Here is a 24686-nt window from a genome sequence, read left to right as displayed (position 1 = left end):
GTCAAAAGTACGGTTAATGATTAGCTGTGTTAATGGACTGATTTCTGTCTCTCTCTTTTGGATTACAGAGGCAACTCAGCCATCAGGCAGGTCTATCTCCCCTCATTCTTTGGCCACTTCCAGCAGATTGAGAAAAGCTGGAGAGTAAACACAGGTGTTTTAAAACTGGAGCTGCTGTCATGGACAACCACAAACAGCCGTAACTCGACTGTGGCTATGCCTCTTTCCCGCCCTCTCTTTTTAAAAGGAGAGCTTAAGAAGAAAATGTCAAATGTTTCACCTTTCAACACCTCAAAATAACTCAGAGCTTAAGGTATTGTCCAGGAAATCTCAAGCAAATAGTTCTTTTTCTAATTTTCTTTTCAAATGTAGCCAACTTCGAATTAGTCATGTATTTTTTGATTTTTTTTTTACTAATTACTTTATTTGGAAGATAAGTTTCTTGGTTTCTTGGAAAGCGCTATAGTTATTACGCACAAAGAGCATGATCCAGAGAATCAGTCGGCTAATTTACTGGATCCAGCGAAACTACTCAGTGACTTGTTTTTATAAACATCAGCCGCCATGGTCATTCATACCCTTAAGTCGCTCCTTTACGCAAGCTCTGTTTGGAGCTGCCTTTGAAGACAGCTCTGAAACTTCCAAGTGGTTCTCCATGCAGCCTCTGCTTGGAACAGGACAACCCTCTGAAAAACTGCTCTCCAGAGTGGCGTCCAAAGCAGTGCTAAAAGCTGCAGTTGGAAAGGGACAATTGGAGCTCAGTTTGGGCATACACAGCCACAATCTGTTTAATGACTGCTAAGCGAGATGTTTTGCTTTGAAATGGCAAAAACTGGACCTACTAAAGTAGCAGCCATCTCCCATACTGTGCCATGGGCTCAAAAGACACAATGGGTAAATCAAGCTATGGAATCTGTATTATTTAGACATGAGTGACTTACCCCGAAAGCTGCTTGATTTACCCGGAGAGTTGGGAAGCAGGTGGCACAATCATAGACCTGGCTGGACAACAACTTAAAGGGAAATTCGAGATCCTGCACTGGAATATGACATCTATAGTATGGGCACCAGTGTACTTGAAAGATTTATTGTTAAGAAAACACCCCAACTAGTGTATTAGTGAGTAAAACCTGAGAGCTGGCACAGGCAAGAGCAGGTATAGGCAAACACTACATTTGGGACTACAATTCCCATCATCCCTGACCACTGGTCTTGTTAGCTAGGGATGATGGAAGTTGTAGTCCCAAAACGTCTGGAGGGCCGAGTTTGCCTATGTCTGGGCAAGAGCCATTTGCCACCGCTACCACCTCCTTTGGTGCTGGCCAGCCCCAGCGGTAGGGTTGTGGATGCATGCTGTTTCATCAACCCTGGTGCTGTCCGCCAGGGGGGTTGGATTGCCCCCTAAGTACATTTTTGGTTGCCTCCATGAGAAATTAGCTCTCCTCCACACCCCACCTTTCAGGTACAGTGATACCTCGGGTTAAGTACTTAATTCATTCTGGAGGTCCGTTCTTAACCTGAAGCACCACGTTAGCTAATGGGGCCTCCTGCTGCTGCTGCACCGCCGGAGCACAATTTCTGTTCTCATCCTGAAGCAAAGTTCTTAACCTGAGGTACTATTTCTGGGTTAGCGGAGTCTGTAACCGGAAACGTATGTAACCTGAAGCGTATGTAACCTGAGGTACCACTGTACTAACCTTTTTTTTTTTAACTGATGTTTTATGAGGCAAGCAGCTTTCATTCAGTAATGTTTGTGCAGCCTTTTCTCTGAACCCTTTTTTTTTTTAAAAAAAAAAACCTACAATATCCTATGTATATGTTCAGGCCGATCTTCAGAACAAATGATCAAGGAATAACTGGCATCTGCACAACAGTAACCCTATCAATGCAAATACAGTGGTACCTCGTGTTACGGACAGGATCCATTCCAGAGGCCCGCCTGTAACGTGAAAAGCCCACAACTCGAAGCGTTCTGGTACTTCTGGGTTGCCGCAGGACGTAACACAAAAAGACGCAACATGAAGCGGACGCAACACGAGGTATGACTGTAACAGCTTATAGGAGGCAACCTTTTTATCAGGATTGTAGGGGTAGGAAAAGATTAAACTACTACTTCTAGTCAGCTCCAAGACTGTTACTCAACCCCCATAGCCATTATTTGAATTTCAAAAACTGTACATTACATGCAAAAATGCAACACGTTCAATTCATGTTCAGTTTGGCTCTTTCTGCTTTGGTCTCCACAGCCTGACACAGCAATTCCAGTCTCCAGGCTGATTCATCTTTGCCTGTATGGGTAGACAAACTAAGGCCCGTGGGCTGGATCTGGCCCAAATGCCTTCTAAATCTGGCCCACGGACGGTCTGGGAATCAGTGTGGTTTTACATGAGTAGAATGATATGTCCTTTTATTTAAAATGCATCTCTGGGTTATTTGTGGGGCCTGGCTGGTGTTTTTACATGAGTAGAATGTGTGCTTTTGTTTAAAATGCGTCTCTGGATTATTTGTGGGGCATAGGAATTCGTTCATCCCTCCCCCCCCCAAAAAAAATATAGTCCTGAGGGACACGGCCCATGGCTGAAAGTTTGCTGACCCCTGCTGTATGCCTTTCATGGGCTACAGATGCCTCACAATATCAGATCCTCCAAGTGTCCTATTTTCCAGGGGCATCCCTGATTTAGAGAAGCTGTCCCAGTTTCTGATTTGATTCTGGAATGTCCCACTTTTCCTTAGGATGTCCTTATTTTCACTGGAGAAATGTTGGGAAGGTATAGAATTATCTGACCCCCGAGCTGTCTGAAGGTAATCTTGTATAGGGAGGGTTTTTAAAAAAATGTTTTATTATGTTTTTATATCTGTTGGAAGCTGCCTAGGGCAACCTAGTAAGATGTGTGGGGTATAAATAGCAAAATTATCATTAAGGAATGGGACATCCCTATTTTCATCAGAGAAATGTTGGAGGGTATGCAACACTGACCTGACTGACCTTCATCTACTTTAGATGAAAATAAATAATGCTTCATACAGGCCTTCTTGTGATATGGGCAGAATAGGCTCAAATCTATGAATTGCAGAAAGCTCTACCCTGGCTAAATCCAGATTCCAACTCTGGATCTGTGCAAATGGATTAACCCTGCCTTGCAGCCAGAAACCATTAATCCAAATCACTTGATGCAATCTTGAAACTGCTTGTTCTTTAGTAACCTAATTGCTTTTAATATGTTTGTTCTGGAATAAGTGATTTCTAAACCTGTGGCTTTTAGCATCACACAACTGCCCTTGAACAATGGAATATTCTTTCTCCATTTCCTTCCCACCATCCTTCCAACTCCTAAAGCATCTATTTATTTATTTTAAATTCAAACACAGATTATGAAACGAGTATTTGGTAAACCTGGGAATGTGTTTTCTGAATGTCAGTTTAGCATTATATATGTCTATCAAGCTAAATGAAATCAGACCACAATAGTACTATGGTTACTAGTAGTAGCAGCAGGTTGTTGCAAAAATAAATTTATAAGTTAAAAAGTCAAACTAATTTTATTTCTAATAAATAAATCTCATCAAGTTTGCTTGCCTTCCTTATTTATTAATTACACGGAGCATATTAAATTTATGTGACTAATAAATCTGTAGTTTAATGTTGCATATAAGGGAGATATCAAAGTAGGCTATACTCACAAGAGACACAATAAGGCAATAGGTCTACTCAATGACAAAACTGGATATCATCCAATGCGATTTTGTGTATGCTTGAAATAATTTTTTTTTTAAAGTTTGCATGTCTTTCTTAGAAGTCCTACATTTTAAAAACAACAAAACCCCCGCTTGCGCTTCTTACAGAAGTAATTCCAAGATGAAATTCCAGTTTGTGAAAAATGTTTTTTCTGGACTCACATCTGCTTAACTGCAGACTAGATTGAAGTCTGGGTTGCAAAGTCTTAAAGTTGTGTAGGTAGGAAGCTAGAATGCTCTGACCTAAGTTGCTTCTGCCTCTACTGCAATGTCAACTTTGCCAGGCAAGTTTTTTAAGTACCGAAAGAGAGGAAACATGAAAGCTGATGTCATTTTCCTTTGAACATAAACAAAACCCAGCAAGAGCGTGAATCTATTTTTCTGAAGAAAAACTGAAAAAACAAAACTTTTGAGAGATGTAGACATTCCTCTCCAAGGTCATAGCTAATAAAACATTTGGAAGACGACATGACACAATTTAGGTTTAAAGGTTCACTTAACTTTGTTTTAATGTTTTGAATTTGACGGGCTCACGTGTCAAAAGATGTTTGCATCGTTTTGTGGTCTGACAATTGATCTGCAAGAATAGTTTTTAAGGAGCTTTTTTCTTTTTCTTTTTCTTTTTTTTGTTTCAGTTAAAATTAAAATCCATGCTGCCTAATCCTTGGAGTCAATCTGTAATTAAGGGGATTTCAAGAGAGACCATGCGCTGAATTAATGATAAAATTTAATATCTGTTTAATACTCTAACAAAAGAATGAAAACCAGGCGATACACAAAACACCATCACTTCAGTATTTGGTGTAAATTCGCACCAATACTTTCTCTAGGAATAATCAGATACTTGATGCTTAAGAACACATATTTTTTGCGACTGAACATCTGTTCAGTTTACAGCTAAGGCACTGATCCTATGTACATTCAGGACACTTCCAGATCCTTAGTCTTTGACATGGTGATCATATGATGCAAAGGAGAACAGCGCTTTCAAGGTTCTTTAGAAAGAGGAATTTCAGCAGATGCCATTTGCCATGAAGGTGTGAGGAAAGCAGCATCCACCAACGTTTCTTCTCCCTCAGACCTCTTAGGTTGAGAGCGTTCTACATACACCTGGAAGTGGCATGCTGCTCCTCTGCACGTACCTGGCAGTTCAGATACTCCCCCCCCCACTACTCTGTTTCGCAAGAGACTTTCTGTGTTTTCTGTAGTCTAACAACAATGCAAAGGATGTAAAAAAATACCAACCCACGTTACAAATTCCTGAAAGTTCATTCATACTGTTGTTCGAGGAACCACGGCCTTTCAGAAGCCATTGGACCACAACTCCCACGATCCCTAGCCACTGGCCATGTTGGGTGGGGCTAATGCAAGCACAGGCAAACTCGGCCCTCCAGATGTTTTGGGACTACAACTCCCATCATCCCTAGCTAACAGGACCAGTGGCCAGGGATGATGGGAATTGTAGTCTCAAAAATATCTGGAGGGCCGAGTTTGCCTATGCCTGGGCTAATGGGAGTTAAACAACATATTCAAATATCTCAAGGGCTGTCACACAGAAGATGGAGCAAGCTTGTTTTCTCCTGCTGTGGAGGGGTAGGTCTTGAACCAATGGCTTTGAGTGACAAGAAAGGAGAGTCCGACTAAACATCAGGAAGAACTTTCTAACAGGAAGACCTGTTCAACAGTGGAGCTATCTCCCTTGGGAGGCTGTGGACTCTTCTTCCTTGGAGGTTTTTAAGCAGGAGTCAGATGGCCATCTGTCATGGATGCTTTCATGGAGGTTCTGGCATTGCAGGAGGTTAAATTAGGTGACTCTTCCAACTCTATGATTCTATGATCTGGAGGGGCAGATTCCTCATCCCTAACTGTACAGGTAATATTTTGTATGCTGTGGGATCCTATTGGTAATCTCACTTCCAAACTACCACCCACAGTATGTAGTTGTCTTGTATTTGGACTATTTGCCCATAAAGTCCAAGGTTGTCTACTTGGGTAGGCAGCAGCTTTCTTCTGCATTACCAGACACTTGATCCTTTTGACTGGAGATACTTAGGAATTCAATCTGCCACTCATCTACGTTACCTATCTATAATAAGATAAAACATGCTGTAAGAGTAACCCCCCCCCCAAAAAAAACCCTGTAGCACACATACCTACAAAAGCAGGGGGGGGGCGAAGGATGTGCAATAACAGCATTTTAGCCCAAACTTGCATGCTGCCATTTGAGCAAAAATATTCATATCTATATATTTTTTTAATAACTGCATTCTTTGACTGAGTGAACTGGACCTGACTATACACAGGTCTATTCACATATCTGTCGATATACCATTTTGGACTTCATATATTTACAGCCTAATCCACATTTATATTAGACTGAGGTCTTTGAATTTAACACCTTTTCTTCATATGGATGCCTTTGGGTATTTAAAATCCAAATACATCAGGTTACTGGTTTGTGAACTGAGCTCATCTTAATTGTAAGTTTGGTTCTACAGTGTGAACCGACTAGGTTCATCCCAAGAAGTTATTACTGGCAGATTTTATAGGCAAGTGGTGTTCAGTTAATTCTGCTTTCAAACTGAACTATATTTAGTTTATCTGTAATGTTAACATTCTTCATGCCTTTTCTATTAACGACATTTACATTTTTCTCCTTAATGGAAGGTAAGATTTTGAAATCACAACACTCCTAAGTGAATATTTAAATCAGTGGAGATTGAACTCTTAACGGGGAATGCCAGGCCATTGTATTTATCGCTGTAAGAGAGGAGAAGAACTTCTCTGAGCTTATTGCTTCCTACTGAATAATTCATTTCTGTATAAGTATAATGAAATACTCAAATCAAAGTACATGCCAGGACTGAGCAATCAGGTTCTGCAAGGATGACACATCCTAATATAGTCTCGGCTGAAATCTCCAAGTATTTGTGCTGCTTTAATATCTTCCCCACAGCGGGACTGCGTTCAGCTTGACTTACTTGTGAGTAGTAGTCATGTTTAGTATTTGTGCCTAGCCCTTATGAAGGAACAACATGCAACAAGGAAGGAATTCTATCACAGCACGCTACACAGCTTATTGGCTTTCCAAATCACAGAGGGAATGTGGGATCTGCATAGTTGATTCATAGTTAAGCCTATTATGTACATGTGAGGATCCATTCTATGCGTGTGTTACAATTGCTTGTCTTGTACACTGAGACATCTAGAGTGACATTTACATTCTATTACACCTTTATCACCCGATATTGGAGCAATAAGGGACAACCAAGTATTGGGCATAGCAGAATCTGCTGGCAGGTGACAGAAGACTTCAGATAAGGCCAGTGCCAATTTGGACCATAAACAAGGCTGATCGCTGAAGAATTGATGCTTTTGAATTATGGTGTTGGAGGAGACTCTTGAGAGTCCCATGGACTGCAAGAAGATCCAACCTATCCATGCTGAAGGAAATCAGCCCTGAGTGCTCACTGGAAGGACAGATCCTGAAGCTGAGGCTCCAATACTTTGGCCACCTCATGAGAAGAGAAGACTCCCTGGAAAAGACCCTGATGTTGGGAAAGATGGAGGGCACAAGGAGAAGGGGACAACAGAGGACGAGATGGTTGGATAGTGTTCTCGAAGCTACCAGCATGAGTTTGACTAAGCTGCGGGAGGCAGTGGAAGACAGGAGTGCCTGGCGTGCTCTGGACCATGGGGTCATGAAGAGTCGGACATGACTAAACGACTAAACAACAACAACAATTTTTATGTCCGATAATAAATCCACAGCTCTTTGTGAAAATGAATCATGGACACCAGATTAAAATCCAGTAAAAGGCACAATATTCTTTAGGTGGTGGAAGAGAGGGGACATGAACATTGCCCTTTTGGCACAATTATGACTCTCGCTGGCTTAGTAAACCATCTGAACCAGAGTTTAGCTGTGTGATCTGCTCATCTCATGATCACAGTAGACCCTGGTTTACAAATTCCCGGAGCAGCACTGGAGCCACTTCCCCGCAGTTTCTTCCTACGTAACACCAACAATGACAATATGATAGAAGCACACGGATGGCATGAATCATGGTGTGGTTTCTTCCCATGCAAATGATGCCTGGCTCCCAGAGAAGGGGATGATCACACAGAAAAAACACTCACATGTCACTCTCCTCCTCAACAGTGTTCTGGAGACCATCTTGGCTGTGAGTCCAGGAAGAACTGCTCCCTGCCGTGTAGGCCTATTCCCACCTGGCCTGGTGAGGGAAGGACACCGACTGACGCCAGCTACAGAGACTGACGCTACTGAACAGACTCTAGGTATTGTTTGGGGAGATTTGTTCCTCTTATTGATAACAATTTTTTTTGGTGTCGTTATTTTCAGCTCTTATTTAATGTGGAATTCTTCAAACTGGCTGTGCACTTTTTGATGTATTTTATTTATTGTTTCGACTACTTTTGTTGTATTTATAATTATCTATTTCCCCCCCATGCTGTAAGCTGCCTTGAGCATGGTTTTAGCTACGGAAAGGAGGCATACAAATAAAATGATGCACGTAATGGGAAAGCATGGATGAAGCCACATGGAAGCTGCTCCCATGCCATGTAGCATTATGTGTTCTGGGTCTGGGAATGGCTTCCTAGAACCTGTAAAGCAAATACTTTCAGGATAGAGCCTTAGTTGGCTGCCAGCACTCAGCAGGACAACATAGCAATAAAGTTCTGACAAAAAGCAGCTGCCGGCAGCAATGTGCGGAGAAGTATTTATTTCCAACTGTTCCAACACAGGTCAAAGCCACTGGAAATGAAGACTTATCTACACTGCTACTGGTGGGTATGTTTTGTCACAGACACCTGGAATTGGTTCATATGTAATGTCAAAGTTTGCCGTTATGTCTGAATCAGAGGTAGACCAATCTCATGGATGAAACTTTCAAGTAGTAGACAGGAGAAACTGACCAGTAGGTCTAACCAAGTATCCCCAAATACGCAACAGCAACATCCTACTTCTTGCGGGCTTTCATGACTTGGAAGTTATTCTTGAGGAATTTCTACCTACTGTACAGCTAGAAACACCAGAGCCCTGCCAATAATTTATCTAGTGTGGATTGTAAAAGAAATACGATTTCTTCATTTAGTATTTGCTCTCACTTCTGGCTCACATGCCTCCATACACCACCATACACTTATTAATTTCCTTATTGTTTCCTTTTTCCAGTGGGGGGACGGGACCCTAAATTCTGAACCAACGCTTAAATGTTAAAACTATTAAAAAGTTGCAAAAATAAAAATTTACAGATCTCCCTGCATTTGCAGGTGTTATTCTTGTTTTAGAATTCCCGGCTTGGATACTATTATGGTAGGGAGTTTGGTAAAAATAGTTTGCAAAACTATTTTTACAGATACATTTCTGATGTCCTCATTGGTCACAGGACTGCAGTCAAGAAGATCCTTCAGATTAAGAATGAAAGAAAAGCTGAAAAGTGCAAACATGTATTATCTTTTGAGCCAAGGCTAGTTGGCAGCCTTGAGAATGCATTAAGGCCTCCCCTGCTTTTGTCTCATCTCTTGTGGGGAACTCGCTCATGACATCTACAAATTTCAAGCCACACAAAAGAAAGAGGCTATATCAGGTAAAGGGGCCCTGGTACTATTTTTTAGAAAACAGACGAGGCTTAGAAATATTTATATATGCTTTGCCCCACCTATGTCTCCTCAGTGTCTATTACAGACCGAAGGTGGAACGGCATTTTCAGATAAGGAGGTCATGCATGGGTCAGAGAAAGACCTTTGCTATTTAGAGCTTCCTAAGGCTTGCTTTTGGGGTGAAGGGTTTACGTAACCAGCGTTTATAAGATTTCACTAGAGCACAAACAACAATGTATCGTTATGCACTCACGGTGAATGGGAAAATCTAATGGAGGCTTATTTTGACACGAGAGGGTACGTTGTGATTCTATAAAACAATCCCACTTTAAAGGAAAGAGGATATTTAACACTTCACCTGGGTCAATTTATATATGTATTTGACTTACATCCCAGGTTTAGATTAACAGCGTGTCCCCCAGAGGAAAAACCTTTTCATATGATCCCCCCCCCCATAAAATAAATCATATTGCTTCACAACAACTTACATTTCTGGTAGTGTGACATCTCTCTTTTGGCTACAAAATCGGTTCCTTACAGAGATGCAGCAGTAAAAGCAAAATTAAAGAGCATGGAACGATTTTCTTGTCCCTACCCCACCTTCATTTTTAATTTTAATATCTGAACATTCTGTATAGTGTTGAAGAATCCCAGGCATCTAAAATGTTTGATTCATGTTTCAAAAACAAGCAAACCTGGGGCAGGACTAGAAAAAAAAACAAACCCCAAAACCTGCTGCTCCTATTCATTTGAAATGTTTTCCCGGACAATAGTATTATTGTGCATATATGAACTAAACAAGCTACGTATTATTAAACGTTTATATTAAACCCCCTCCCTTCAGGCCTCAATGTACACTGGGATTAACTCACCACTTAAATGTAATCTATTTTGCTTCTGGAAATATTTTTTCCTTGACCAAATGTCTCCTTCTTTTAACCACAAAGAAAAAGGCTGCTGTGCTCTCAATCCTTTTGTCTTTGGTAACAAGCGAAAGAATACTCTTGCTAATATGTGCTTTCATCTCCAGTGAAACGGACACTTAGGCACACAATTAAAATTACTCATACAAATGAGTCAATAGTACTATTTGTGTAAAGAGAGCCACATATGTAAATATCATCTGAATCAAAATCTCACCGCACAAAGTGGCATGCTACTTCTAAGGAGCGTGTGAGTTTTTCTTTTTCGGAAGCGGGGAAATAGCCAAGAGGCAATTCCACTTGGCTAGTTAGCCCTGTGAAAGATTAGCCCTGTCTAATTCTTCTACTGTTGGCTTTCAGGCAGTATAGAATCTCTGGAAGTTGGGTCACATGAGGCATGTGGCCATTTTCAGACACCTCTATACAGTAGTCATGATATTTGTGCAAAGTGAGATTTCTGATTTTCCATGATGTGCAAGGTACATTTGTCAGATTCAGAGATTGCAACAATTGATGTTGCTGAAACCTCTGGGTTTCTATGCCGCAAATAATATCAATCACATTAAGAATTGTAAGACGTCATCCTAATCCGTCTGTGTTATACTATCTACAACAAACCTACAATATTTACTGCACATACCTGCTGTTGCTGGAAACATGGACGAAATAGATGAATCTCAAAGGAAACAATTAGGATAATTATAGAAAGGGTAGTGTGAATGCCCCTACCCTTTGGAACACCATCTTCTTATGTACCAGACAGGTGCCATTTCTGTTAGGATTTCAGCACCTACACAAGACCTTCCTTTTCTCAATAAGCCTTTTAAGACCATATTTTATCCCAATCTGTATTTGCACATTTGAAATGGTTTTGATATATGAACCTGCTCTATGCTACATATGTTTCTACTGTTGATGTTTTCATTGCTGAATCACCTTGAGACATTTCATAGAAAGTGATTCATAAATGGGATTAATTGAGAAATAGATAGCTGTAAAAATGTCTTCAATACGAGTCCACTTTTCAAAAGTCAATTACAATGTTTTAGCTTTACTGAAAAGAATATTTGTGGAGACAAATATTATGTATTGTAAACAGGACAATTTTGCCAAAGAGGAAAACTGTGTATTCCTCTCTGAATGACTCAACTGCCTTGCAGGAATACATGAAAACATTTACAGTGTGAAAATGCATAGGGTGGGTAATAACTACTTTGGCACAGTAACTTCAAAGTATCAAATGTGACAACTCTGAGCAATGTTACTTCAGTGTCGCAGGCACAAATATTCATTTCTGAATGGAAGTTTAATAGTTTAGCCCTGTGTGACTGGAATGATAAATGCTGGGCTTGGTGCAGATAATTAAACAATAACTAAGTAACAAGCACCTTGGACATCCGAGGATGAATTAACATTTGATTTCACGTTAGCCTAATTCCCCCCCTCATCTAAGTGCTTTTTGAGCCTTCCCATGACACACAAACAAGGATTGGTTTTATATCTACTGTTTTGTGAAAATTCCACGTATTATGACTATACTTAGCTTCATGAGTTGCCACAAGTCCACTTGTTGATAGAGCCTAGGAATGGGCAAATCTGTTTTTTCTCAGGTTCTCATTTTTCCAGTCTTAAATTGGAGAACCTTTTTTTCAAGTCCTCATGAAAATCTACCAGCATTTTATTGTGAATTCCTCCCAATATATACATTATATACAATTTTGGCTCATATACACAATTTTGCAAAGAAATTACTATAGTACATTTTTGCACGTGTGTTTTTGTGTGCATCATTTTTGCTAATATACGCATTTAATGCACACATTACCCAAGTATATGCATTTTTGAACACACTGTTTGGCCGGTGTACTGCACCAGAAAATTTGGAGATGTGCTAATTTCAGAGGGCGGCTGCATTTCGGTTTACATATTGCTTTGGAAAGTGTGAATTGGGCAGGTTCGCTTTTAAATTGAATGGGGTTCACTTTTCTTCTCCATCCCTAACGGGGACAAATGTTTTCACATTTCAGAACTAATCAATATAGACAACAGAAATGTTGATCCTCAAGCCAACTTAACAAAAAGAAAGGTGGGAAATGAGAACAAGTTTAAAGTAGTAAAACAACTGTAGGCTCCAGACAAAGATCTCTCTTTTCTTTTCATTATGCATGTTGGGATGATGTAGAAATATATGTCTCATGAGCCCCGCAGTGCTGCTGGGATCAGGTTTGAGAACAGGCTCCGATGGGGGTGGAGAAGGTTGAACAGAAGGTGGCAGCAACTGAACTGGAGTTTGAACTGGAGTATGAAGCCTTGCTGCTCAGAACCAGGCCCCACCTTCACAGATGGGATCAGACCCACCCACTCCAACTAAGTGTATGCTTGCAACCCTAATATTCCTACAAGGTGAGAGTCTTGCATGTGAGCTCACCACACCTTGTCTTGGCAGGAAAACTCGTTGGGACATCTTCCAGGCTTCTGTCCAATTCTGAACTTCTTGCCCTGCTCCTGAATGATGACTCCTGCCTGCTGTGAGCCTTTACCGTCACTTGCCTGAAGTAAAAGCCTCTGCATGCATTGGCTTGGTGCAAGGACAACATGGATCTTTTAAAAACATTATTTTAATCTGTTTTCTCCTTTTGGTTCCTAAGAGGGTCTAGCAAGGAAATGCAGTGTCAACATAAGATGCCCTTTCTAAAGCTAAAGTATCATTTCCTCAAATCTTCCCACTTTGCTGCCTTTTATCTTTCTCTTCTTTCCTTCTCTCTTCCTCCTCCTCCTTTTTATCTCTTTCTCCCTTTTATCCTTTCTGACAAGACTTCCCCCGCTGAAACTGGAAAGAGGACTCACAAGCTACCCTTTTGCAAACATCAGTATCAACTATGTGGTCACTACTAGGATAGGTCAACAATCTTATTAATACAGCACACACTACCTGAAGCATATCAAACAGACATTCTTTAGAAATATTCATTTTGTACAGTTACCGCTGGGCAAACAGCGACAATTTCCCCCCAAACACTATAGAGCTAGAATACTGCCAGAAGCGAACCGGTGTGAATTGAACGTTAGTTACCATAACACAGCCTGTCAATTTGGAGAATATGTTGTTTTTATTTTGTTGTGCTCATAGGCGTGCACACACCACTAAATAATACCATAACAGAAGGGTGCTGTATCTGTGTTTAAAGAAGGGGTTGTTGGCAAACAGCGAAGCTCACTTCTGCCGAAATGTACACAACTGATATATGCAGCACAGAAAGCTGGCACCCAGGGCTTACAACCTTAATTTGCCTGCAAGAAGGAATGGAGATTTACCTTCAGAGCACGTTCTTGATTGTTTTCAGCAGTCAGATGTCTCGTGTTGTTTGCAGAAGTCTGGTTCTGCTCTTTCATATGATGAAGCTCCTGCTCCAGCAGTTTGCACTGCAACGAGGGAAGAATCCCATTAAGTGAAGGAGCTGGGACAGATCTTTTCTCCTCCAGCAAGCCAAATGAATTAATGCAAATAAAACATATTATATTATATTATATTATATTATATTATATTATATTATATTATATTATATTATTATTATTGCATTGATTTAAACTTCACATTTAAACATGTTGTGATCTAGCATATGGGATAGCACAGATCTTGGTTTATTCATTCTCTCACGGTATAATTACTCACAGACAAAAATGCAAATTCCCATGACTAACACAACATATCTGAAAGATGGCATATAAATTATTGAGAAAAAATAATATTCTAAGTCAGAATGAGAAGCAATTTTGGTATTAAATAGTTACACACACACGAGAGAGAGAGAGAGAGAGAGAGAGAGAGAGAGAGAGAGAGAGAGAGAAAGAGAGAGACTTGTCTACATTCTGACTTAGATGATTTTATATACGGGAAAGTAAAGCTGTCATGTAAAATGTTGAATTGGAAGTTACATCCACAATGTTATGCATTGCTTATTAAAAATAATGTGAAACAAAACAGATTATACACTGCACACCCTATCTCATGCCAGTTAAAGATACAGCTATAAACATCATGTGTTTGCATTAATAATTAGAGTTTAGTACTAAGCAGCAGAATTGTTAATTATTTGTGCGACAGGGAGCATGCTTCAAAGAATTAAACAACTAAGACATAGCCCAAGATATTGGATGGGCATCTAACCAACTTTCCAGAAGGTCATGAGGTGCAATTCCTAGTTATCCTGGCATAAGGGTAAAATGGTGGTTTGGAGGGCAAAATAAAGACAAAAGAATTCAAGACCAAAGAACCATAAGGTGTATAAGGGAGGCTGGAGAACAATCACAAAACATAAAAGGGAACCTCTGAAAGCATGGAGATCTGTAACATAAACACTCTAAAGTCAACTGTATACCAGAAAATGTTAAGAAAAGTAAGAAAATGATAACATTTGCACACTCAGCAGTGTGAAACTTGACAACTGAAAAACACATTTCCTGAAATGTGCCCCAAACTTTGGGAGAATTCATTTTGGAGTGCAATATTGCTAACAGATACAGTGGTATCTCGGGTTACATATGCTTCAGGTTACAGACTCTGCTAACCCAGAAATAGTGCTTCAGGTTAAGAACTTTGCTTCAGGATGAGAACAGAAATCGTGCGGCGGCGGCATGGCAGCAGCACGAGGCCCCATTAGCTAAAGTGGTGCTTCAGGTTAAGAACAGTTTCAGGTTAAGTACGGACCTCCGGAACGGATTAAGTACTTAACCTGAGGTACCACTGTACATGGGGCAAATCCCAACAATGTACCAATGGGCATAACAAAACTTCCTTTTTTTTGTATAGCCCTCACAACCTCCTGGGTATGTGTGTGTGTGTGGAGGGGTGTAAACAGAAGAGAGGAAAGGTAAGGCTCATTCGCACAAACAAAATACTACAGTTGGATAACACCCATGGGGTATGTTATCGCAGAGAGATTTTACATACATATATTAATCTCTGAATAAGCACAAATGTCTTTCTCCAATGAATAACAAAGTTACAATATTAATAAAATTGCAATATAAGCAATTCCTGAAGAGAACAGGTACAGAATGCCAATAAGAAAGAACAGATTTTTGTGGAAAATAAGGCATTTTCCATATTGAACTATTTATTCTCATAAGCAACATCCAGATGTGCAGACTGGCTAGAGTCCAATCTACAGTAGCAAATGCTTAGGTCCTACTAAAATCAATGAAATTTAAATATGTTTAAGAGTGAAATGAACTGGAACAATTATAGCTTTCATTTAATATTAGTTTAATGCTCCTCAAGATGTTAACTGGATTGATGCAACTAGAGTGATCAGTAAGAAAACTTGTCTATGCAAATATCTAGAAGATTCAGGTTGATAGGATAGGAATAATTGGAAAACAAAAGTCCTTTAATGTTAGCTTGAACCTGGTATCAACATCACCAAGCAGCTTTCCTTATTGTGACAGAAGTATATTATAAACATCTAACATGCATTCTGGAGGAGTTCTGGTGCTGTTTATTTCTTTAGATTAGAAATAAGAAAACCTTGCCTAATCCCAGAAGTAGGATTTGGAAGGTGAATCTCACTTTCTCCCTCACACAATCCAGAGAACAACTAACCTTTGGAGAAAATAAGCTCTGCTTTTATATCTCGGCACCAGGATTTCACTAGGCCATAATATTTGAAAGAGAAAGTAGTTGATAGATGCGGGTTGCATCTGATTTAGTCATCTGATTCACTTTCCCTCTGTCTTCTCCCCTCCCAATTTTTATGGAGTTTTCCCCAATCCCATGGAGCAGATTTGGGGATGGAGTTGTGGGGTACATGAAGGGAGGAGAGGAGACGAAAGGGAGAGGAAGTTCCACTGCACAAGCAGAAACCCTTGTATGGATGATGCTGTTGGAAACAAGCTCTTGTCTTTGTACTCAGGTTGGGAGCAGACGACATAAAGTAGTGTACATGTACAATAATAATTTTTATTTATACCCCACCCTCCCCAGCCAAGACCGGGATCAGGGTGGCTAACACCAGGTATAAAAACAATTGATTAAAACACAACTTAAAAACAAGATTAAAATACAACATTAAAATACAGCCTCATTTCAGACAAACTCAAATCAAAACTTTTTGGGGATGAAAACATCAAATCTTCACCAAGGCCAACTATCCAGACTGGTCCTACGGGGGCCAGAAAAAAAGCCAGGGAAGTCCCCAAATAGGAGTTCCATCACAGAAGGAGAAAGGAAAGGGGGGAGGGGATCAAGTTGATTCCAAGTCAAAGGCTAGGTGGAACAACTCTGTCTTACAGGCCCTGCGGAAAGAAATCAGATCCTGCAGGCCCCTGGTCTCATGAGGCAGAGTGTTCCACCAGGCCGGGGCCAGTGTTGAAAAGGCCCTGGCTCTGGTTGAGGCTAATCTGACTTCCTTAGGGCCCGGGACCTCTAGGGTGTTGCTGTTTATGGACCTTAAGGTCCTCTGTGGAGCATACCGGGAGAGGCGGTCCGGTAGGTACAAGGGTCCTAGGCCGTGAAGGAATTTCAGAATTGTAAAATAGTTAAGAGATTGAGTCTGCAGTCCTCCATACGCTCAGGCTCAATTCAGTTCCATGTTGCTTCCTTCCTTCCCCATTCTCTACCTGGGGAGTATTCTGGGGTTGGGCAGGGGAGAGAAGTGGAAGAGCATCTGCTTTGCTTGCAGAATGCCTTGAATTCAATCCGTCATCTCCAGGTAGGTCTGGGAATTTCTGGAGGCTGAAACCTTGGAGACACATTGCCAGTCAGTGTAGACAATATGGAGGAAGATAGAGTAACAGTCTGAGGCAGTTTCCTATGAAGCTTCCAATTGTGTCTATAGGATTCCCATGGCATTGACCGCCTTCATCTATTGCCAGCATTCTTCCAGTGCCTTGCATGGAGGGGAGCCTGGATTGACCCTCTATTTGGCCCAAGGTCCCATCAAATCTAGTGGGACTCAAGACTAAGCCTGCGCAGTTTGAGGCCAAAGGTGAAGGAGACAAGTTATGTTTACTGATAGTGAGATTACTAAACAGGAAGCATTTATTCAGTGCACTGAGCAGCCGATTTCAAAGCTTGTTTTTATCAATGATCTTTTGATCCTAGCTTATTTTTTAACTTATTTTAATAGTGTACATCCTACTTTTTTTAAAAAAGTCAAAAATCAAAACTGAAACTCAGTTGACATATTGGAATGAAACTTCATGTTCCAGACAAAGGTGGTTTAACAGATTTCAAAACTGTTTTATTATTCTGTTCTTCTCTTTATTTTCTTTTGAAAGATCTGCACATGAGGACAGTTTCCGATCCAAAGATTCCTCAAGGAAAGCAAGCAGTTTTCACTGTGATTTTTTTTAAAAATAAAAAACACACAGTCTCCCCCTTGTCCCAAATTCATCATGATTGCTTGAGAGGCAAATATCTCACCACTTGGATGCTACACAACTCCTTCCTTTGCAGACAAAAATAATATCAAACTCTTCCAGTCAAAACACAAACCAACCTTTGGTGTCAATGTGAGTTATGTACTTTGAGCAGCAGATGTTTGGAAACACTTGTATTTATCTAAATTGATTTTATCCTTTTCTTTTCCATTTAAAAGAATTAGCTTCTTCTTCCACTAAATGATGGTCTAGATAGATTTATTTAATTATGCCATAATTCTGAATTATTATTTTTTTCGTTTTAAAAAACTGTGAAGTCTTTCCTCTACACTTCTGGCAAGCAGTCAACAAGAGTGTTTAACTGATTATTTTTACAATGCCCAGCCGTTTATAACCTCCTGGATTTCAGAAGAGTGAAAAAAAGAAAGAAAGAAAAAGAGCTTTGGTAGAGGTCAGACCCCAGGAACATCTGCATTTTTAGAAAAAAAATTATTTGATTAGGAAAAGAAACATTTAACATTTCAACTTGGGGGAAAATGCAATGCGGCTCTAACATCTTGCTAAATCAGAAGCCATAAAAGGTTTGATTAAACACTACTTGTCTCACTGCTGTAATCCAGTCTGAGCTTGAAGCTGTCATGAACTCAAAGATAACTTTGTATATTTGTCTTGCTCCTAATAAATATCAGTTTATGCATAAAAGGAAGAAGAAATGTGGAATGCAAAATTCTGTTAAACCATGTTGGGGTGTGTGTGTGTGATTTCAGATGCAACTCTTGAGGAGCACAAATCCCACTCAATTTAATTTGATTTGCATGAAGGTTACTGGAGCTTATGATCTTATTAGGGCATCTGGCTGGAAACCCAGCCAGATGGGCGGGGTACAAATAATAAATTACTACTACTACTACTACTACTACTACTACTACTACTTTTAGGCAAAATGCTACTAAATAAAGTTACCATGGAATAATGAGTACATTAGGAACCAAACTGAAACAAACAATGCATGCTATTATCATCATTTGCGAAATTTGTATACAGTGGTACCTCGGGTTATATACGCTTCAGGTTACATACGCTTCAGGTTACAGACTCCGATAACCCAGAAATAGTGCTTCAGGTTAAGAACTTTGCTTCAGGATGAGAACAGAAATCGTGCTCTGGTGGTGCAGCGACAGCGGGAGGCCCAATTAGCTAAAGTGGTGCTTCAGGTGAAGAACAGTTTCAGGTTAAGTACGGACCTCCGGAACGAATTAAGTACTTAATCTGAGGTACCACTGTACTGCCCTTCACCCATAGATCTCAAGGCAGTTCACAACATACGACTATCAATCATATCTCCTCTGACTTGTCCAATGTTTTTTTGAAAATTTAATTTTGTGATGGCAGTTGGCAGATCTGTTGAGGAAGGGCAGTGACAGAGCATGTGGTTTGCATGCTGCCAATTTCAAGGTTCAATCCCAGGTAGGGCTGGAAAGACTCCTGGAGAGCTAGTCAGCATGAACCAATGGGATGGGCCTTCAAACATGTCACCAGTATTTAGAGACCTTAGAAGGAACTAGTCCAATCTAAGAGACATGGGAGTCATTTCTGATGGGAGAAAAACAAGGACCACCATTTCAGATTTTACATAGGTGTCCTGTTTTTGTAAGTTATTGGATTAATTTATTACCAGTTGTCCTACAAAGTTCTGTGGACCGGTTGGAGCAGGCATGTACACAACAGGAGGAGGAGGAGGAGTTTGGATTTGATATCCCGCTTTATCACTACCCGAAGGAGTCTCAAAGCGGCTAACATTCTCCTTTCCCTTCCTCCCCCACAACAAACACTCTGTGAGGTGAGTGGGGCTGAGAGACTTCAGAGAAGTGTGACTAGCCCAAGGTCACCCAGCAGCTGCATGTGGAGGAGCGGAGACGCAAACCCAGTTCCCCAGATTACGAGTCTATCGCTCTTAACCACTACACCACACTGGCTCTCATAACCAATCAACACCCAATGACTCTCAGGCAAATGTCTGAGGGAGATGAGGATCATGCTCACAGAATAAGCCATTCCTATTCAGCAGACTTTTTGTATCAGTTCCGTTGCTTCCCCTAGCACAGGCATAGGCAAACTCGGCCCTCCAGACGTTTTGGGACTACAATTCCCATCATCCCTGACCACTGGTCCTGTTAGCTAGGGATGATGGGAGTTGTAGTCCCAAAACATCTGGAGGGCCGAGTTTGCCTATGCCTGACCTACCAGTTCTAAAGGATAAGATGAGGATGCAATTTTGCATCCAGTGAAATCAAACTGTTGACAAGCATATTGGCTAAGAACCGATTGTGCCTTGCATGACTCAAAATGCTCTTCAGTTCACACCACTTGCTCCTCCCAGTTTCTGCTGATTTCTGTCCTCTTGTTGCAGCCCCCACCCCCAATTCCATTCAGATGGATCTCCCAACCTTCAGGAGCAGCAATCGTGGGGAGAACAGATAGGGAAGACCCATTCCACAAGCAAATCCAGGCCATAACTGTTATGTACTGAAGTTCTCACCCTGGGCCAGCAGAGGGATACTGTAGATAGTATGCAAATAAGGGATCGAAAGTGACATTCAGTGATTGGATAGTTTTAGAAAATTGTTAAAGTTACGTTGTACTGGAGCTCCATATAAGCAGGTTGACTGAACCCTTCAGTTCAGTTCTGTTCTGGCCTGTGAATAAACAAGAGCTGTTTGAAGAATCCCTGTGTCGTCCGATATGTTTACCCACAACTTAACAATAACATTGGAGTCGACAGTGGTCTGGTTCACACATAATGCTAAGCCGAACTATGGCTTAGTATGAATGAGCAAGCATGCTAGGACATGGTGAGAATATTGCGGCCACTTTGCTTCTGCCTTGCCCCTGCTGCACCACCAGGAGCTAAATTGTGGTTTGGCATAGCCTTCTGTGCAAACCTGGGCGCACGATTTATCTTGCTCCAAACAAACCATGAGCTATAAATCAAGTTTTGTTTTTGACGTAGTGCTCATGGTTTGTTTGAGAGAGACAAACCACAAGCCCAATTTCACACATAACACTAAACCAAACCATGGCTAGCTTTCTGGTTTGTGGAGGCCACAAGAGCAGGGCAGGAACAAAGCAGACACAGTTTTGTACCTGTGCACCAGATTTCCTGCTGTGGGTTAAACCACAGAGCCTTGCCGATCAGAAGGTTGGCGGTTCAAATCCCCGCGACGGGGTGAGCTCCCGTTGCTCGGTCCCTGCTCCTGCCAACCTAGCAGTTCGAAAGCACGTCAAAGTGCAAGTAGATAAATAGGTACCATTTCAGCAGGAAGGTAAACGGCGTTTCCATGTGCTGCTCTGGTTCGCCAGAAGTGGCATAGTCGTGCTGGCCACATGACCAGCTGTACGCCGGCTCCCTCGGCCAATAAAGCGAGATGAGCACCGCAACCCCAGAGTCGGTCACGACTGGACCTAATGGTCAGGGGACCCTTTACCTTTTTACATACCCAAGTTCACATATATACCTAAATATACTGAAGTCAGTATATTTCACTTCCTTACGCTGTGCCAATAGTTATGGCACTTTCAAAAGACAGATAATTCTGTGCTATTTCTGGAAAACCACAAGAGTATGAATTGCCACCCTGGAATTTTGGAGCGACGAAAACTACTTGGTTGGAGTAGATAACACATTTGCACATATTTTCATTTATTCATTTTTATTTTTATTTTTATTTTAAACTTGTTTCTCCCCCCTGCCCCCGACTTTTCTTGGCCTTCTCTCCTATTTCCAGGAAACTTCTTTCAGCAGAACAAAATTCTAATTGCTTTTTAATCTGGATCAGACATTTGTGTGCGATTCCACACTTGACTTAAAAAATTTAATTTACTCAGCCTGCTGGATTTATTTATTTATTTATTTTTAAATGTGCCTTATATATAAATAAGAGGCTTCTGTTTTACACAGAGGCTCGATTATTCATTCAATTTTCTAATTTCATGCCTCTTATTCCAATAAATTATTTATAAACAAAGCATGTAAGATGATAAATAGTACTCAAGGTAGTAGATTAGTATGCTCAAGCACACTTTACAAACCTGAGATAATGCACCTTTGTCCAGTTGTTCAAACAATAGGCACCCACTGCAGTACAATGGGCTTAAAAAGGTTCAGAGTGCTGATTTGTACATGCCAGAACTATGAACGTTCCTAGCAATTCCTATTAGTGCAGCACACAAAGATGGTGCGTTCATTTCCCGCAAACAACTAGATGAGTACAAGTTGTCGGCTGGTAAAGGATCTCGCTTGACAAAGGCCAAGGTTCTGACGACAGTAGATATAGTGGAATTTGTACAACGAATTATTTTGTGTATGTCTCAGGCATTTGGAAATAAAAAATGGCAATAGTGTCATTACTACTATTATTTATTTATTTATTAATTAATTTACAACAGTCGCAACAGCACGAGCTTCAACACCCTCCCTCTGAGGGGGCTGCATTGTTCATATTTGATCTTCACCGCAATTTCAACATAGTCCCCAAAGAACCCCCGAACAACAAAGATTGCTAGGAAAAGCGAGTGCCCCCAATTGGGCATGATGTGGCCAGATCTTGTATCTTGAGTCAGAAGCCAGCAGAACCTGCAAGTGAGGAGAAGGCAACGTGGGGTGTGTGTGTGTCTGTTGAACACTTAGGAAGTCATGTGCCCACTCAGGGTGGTGCCCTCGGAATGTGGTACCCACCAGGTTTTTCTGGACAACAGCTGGTCGTCCAACTTCCCCAATCCCTGTCAACTTCACACAGCATGGACATGAACTGGTATGAGATGATTAGGAGTTGTAGTACAACAAATGGGAGTCACCAGGCTGACTACCTCAGAACCACATAATTAGGAGCAGGTGCTCTTTCCCTTTGACTCTGGCCCAGTAAGATGCCTTCCAGACTGAGGAAGACCAGGAAACTGAGGGGTCATGTTAGCCATGGCCACGGACATATCAGTAAACACAGGAAGCATCCTGGAGGCCGTGGTAAAGAAGAAGAAGAACAAGAAGAGTTTGGATTTGATATCCCGCTTTATCACTACCCTAAGGAGTCTCAAAGCGGCTAACATTCTCCTTTCCCTTCCTCCCCCACAACAAACACTCTGTGAGGTGAGTGAGACTGAGAGACTTCAGAGAAGTGTGACTGGCCCAAGGTCACCCAGCAGCTGCATGTGGAGGAGCGGAGACGCGAACCCGGTTCCCCAGATTACGAGACTACCGCTCTTAACCACTACACCACACTGGCTCTGGGGGTTTGCACCACCACAGAATTAATTCTGACAAATATCGTCCTGGTTATTTTGGAAAAGCTGGTATGAGACATTACCACTTGAAGAAAAACCAGCACTTCTGTCCTACAGTGAATCTCGAGAAACTCTGGACACTTGTTAGTGAGCAGACAAGACTCAACTATGCCAAAAATCAGGCGGGATTAGCTCCAGTTATTGATGTTGTACGCTCGGGTTACTACAAAGTCCTGGGCAAGGGGAAACTGCCCAAACAGCCTGTAATCGGGAAAGCAAAATTCTTCAGCAGAAAAGAAGAGAAAATCGAAGAAGTTGGTGGTGCCTGCGTGTTAGTGGCATAAAGGATTTTTCTATGTATCCATGCTTCAATAAACACAATTTCAGCTGTGTATTCATAAGCTTAAAAATTAATAATAATAATAATAATAATTATTATTATTATTAGAAGCAGGGTGGGATCCATGTTCTATATAAAGAAAAACAAGCTAAGAAGGTGTGAAAAGCACAGGGAATCAGCAGAGGAGGTATTCCCAACACAGCAATCAAACAACACCAGATCCAATCTAGGAACAGGATTATTTTTTGCCAAATGTAGAAACCAAATTAGTCCTAGTGTGGGTGGGAAGGGGTGTGCACATTATTTATAAAAACTAAATATTATTGATATGATAATATATCCACTGGCAACTCATATGAGCCTATTTTCAGGGTAAACGTTCAGCTTTGGGAATGTCGAATGAATAATAAATAGAGTGTCGTAAGAGCGCATGTAACACACCCTTTCTAAAGTCCCAATCCAAACATCTAGGATAAGGGGACAGAGTGGCACGTGTTACATAGCTCAATTGGTTCTGAGCATGGAAAAAGTATACTGCTTTTCTGTAACTTAGAGCAAACATTTTTTTGTCCAATGATTCCTCAGCAGTGAAATAAAAGAAACTTCAGTTATTGCAGAAGGAGCAATGAAGAGAGGCAGTCTTTTTGCATAACTGTAACTCTTGCTTGGTTGGATGCCACCAATTTAAGTTGACAGACAGGAAAACAAAATTCTGTAAACAAACTGTCATTCTAATGAGCTGGTTTTCAAATAAGCTTCAATGGATTTTCTTGAAATCCATATGCAAACAAGAATATTGCCTAAATGTTAAGTTGGCAGTTATAACACAAAAGGACAGGAATGTTTCTCGTCCTTTGCAAAATACCGACACATTAGTTCAAGAAACAAATATTGTGGATCACTATGCCATAGTCACTACCAAATCATTTATTAATCTTTTCGTTCAGTTATTACTTTTCCAGATCAGGAGTTTGCAGGTGACTTCATATTTGTTTGCCTTTTTTACATATTGAACTCTCAGTTGAGTTGTAAACTGCTTAAGTATCTCTTCTTGTTGGCCTTGTTGTATAATGCATATTCTTTAAATTCTTACAAAAGGCCTTTATGGTAGATGGGCTGCAAGAAACTGAAAATTTAACAGAAAAGCTGAAATAATATAAATAATATAAATTAAGTGCTTTACAAGAAAATGGTGTTAGGTTTGGAATGTGTAATCTTTCTAGCGGCCTATTTTAAGACCCTTAATCCAGGGTCTGTCTTTATACACCAGGGAGATACAAATATTTCTCAACCACTGCCAATGTCTAGCAGATCCAGAGCAAGCATGTTTACTGAGAAAGAGGTAAGGTCCTCTGAGCAGAATCCAGCAGAAATGTCTTCAAAGGATCCCTGCTACTCCATGAAGT

At 40.8% G+C, this 24686-nt stretch overlaps 1 protein-coding gene across 4 annotated transcripts in view; it reads right to left on the bottom strand.

The window, feature by feature from the left end:
* MIPOL1 (mirror-image polydactyly 1) overlaps positions 1–24686 on the bottom strand; it is a 187970-nt gene that overhangs the window by 76423 nt on the left and 86861 nt on the right. For all 4 annotated transcript variants that reach the window (XM_083616858.1, XM_083616859.1, XM_083616860.1 and 1 more), the window contains one exon: positions 13599–13706. In XM_083616858.1, coding sequence (XP_083472984.1) covers positions 13599–13706 — 108 coding nt within the window. The remainder of the gene's footprint in view (positions 1–13598; positions 13707–24686) is intronic.

The sequence above is a fragment of the Podarcis filfolensis genome (genome assembly GCF_964270895.1).
Source record: "Podarcis filfolensis genome assembly, chromosome: 1".
Classification (NCBI taxonomy): domain Eukaryota; kingdom Metazoa; phylum Chordata; class Lepidosauria; order Squamata; family Lacertidae; genus Podarcis; species Podarcis filfolensis.
The sequence above is the reverse complement of the archived record's forward strand: the minus strand, read 5'-3'. Positions and strand labels throughout refer to the sequence as shown.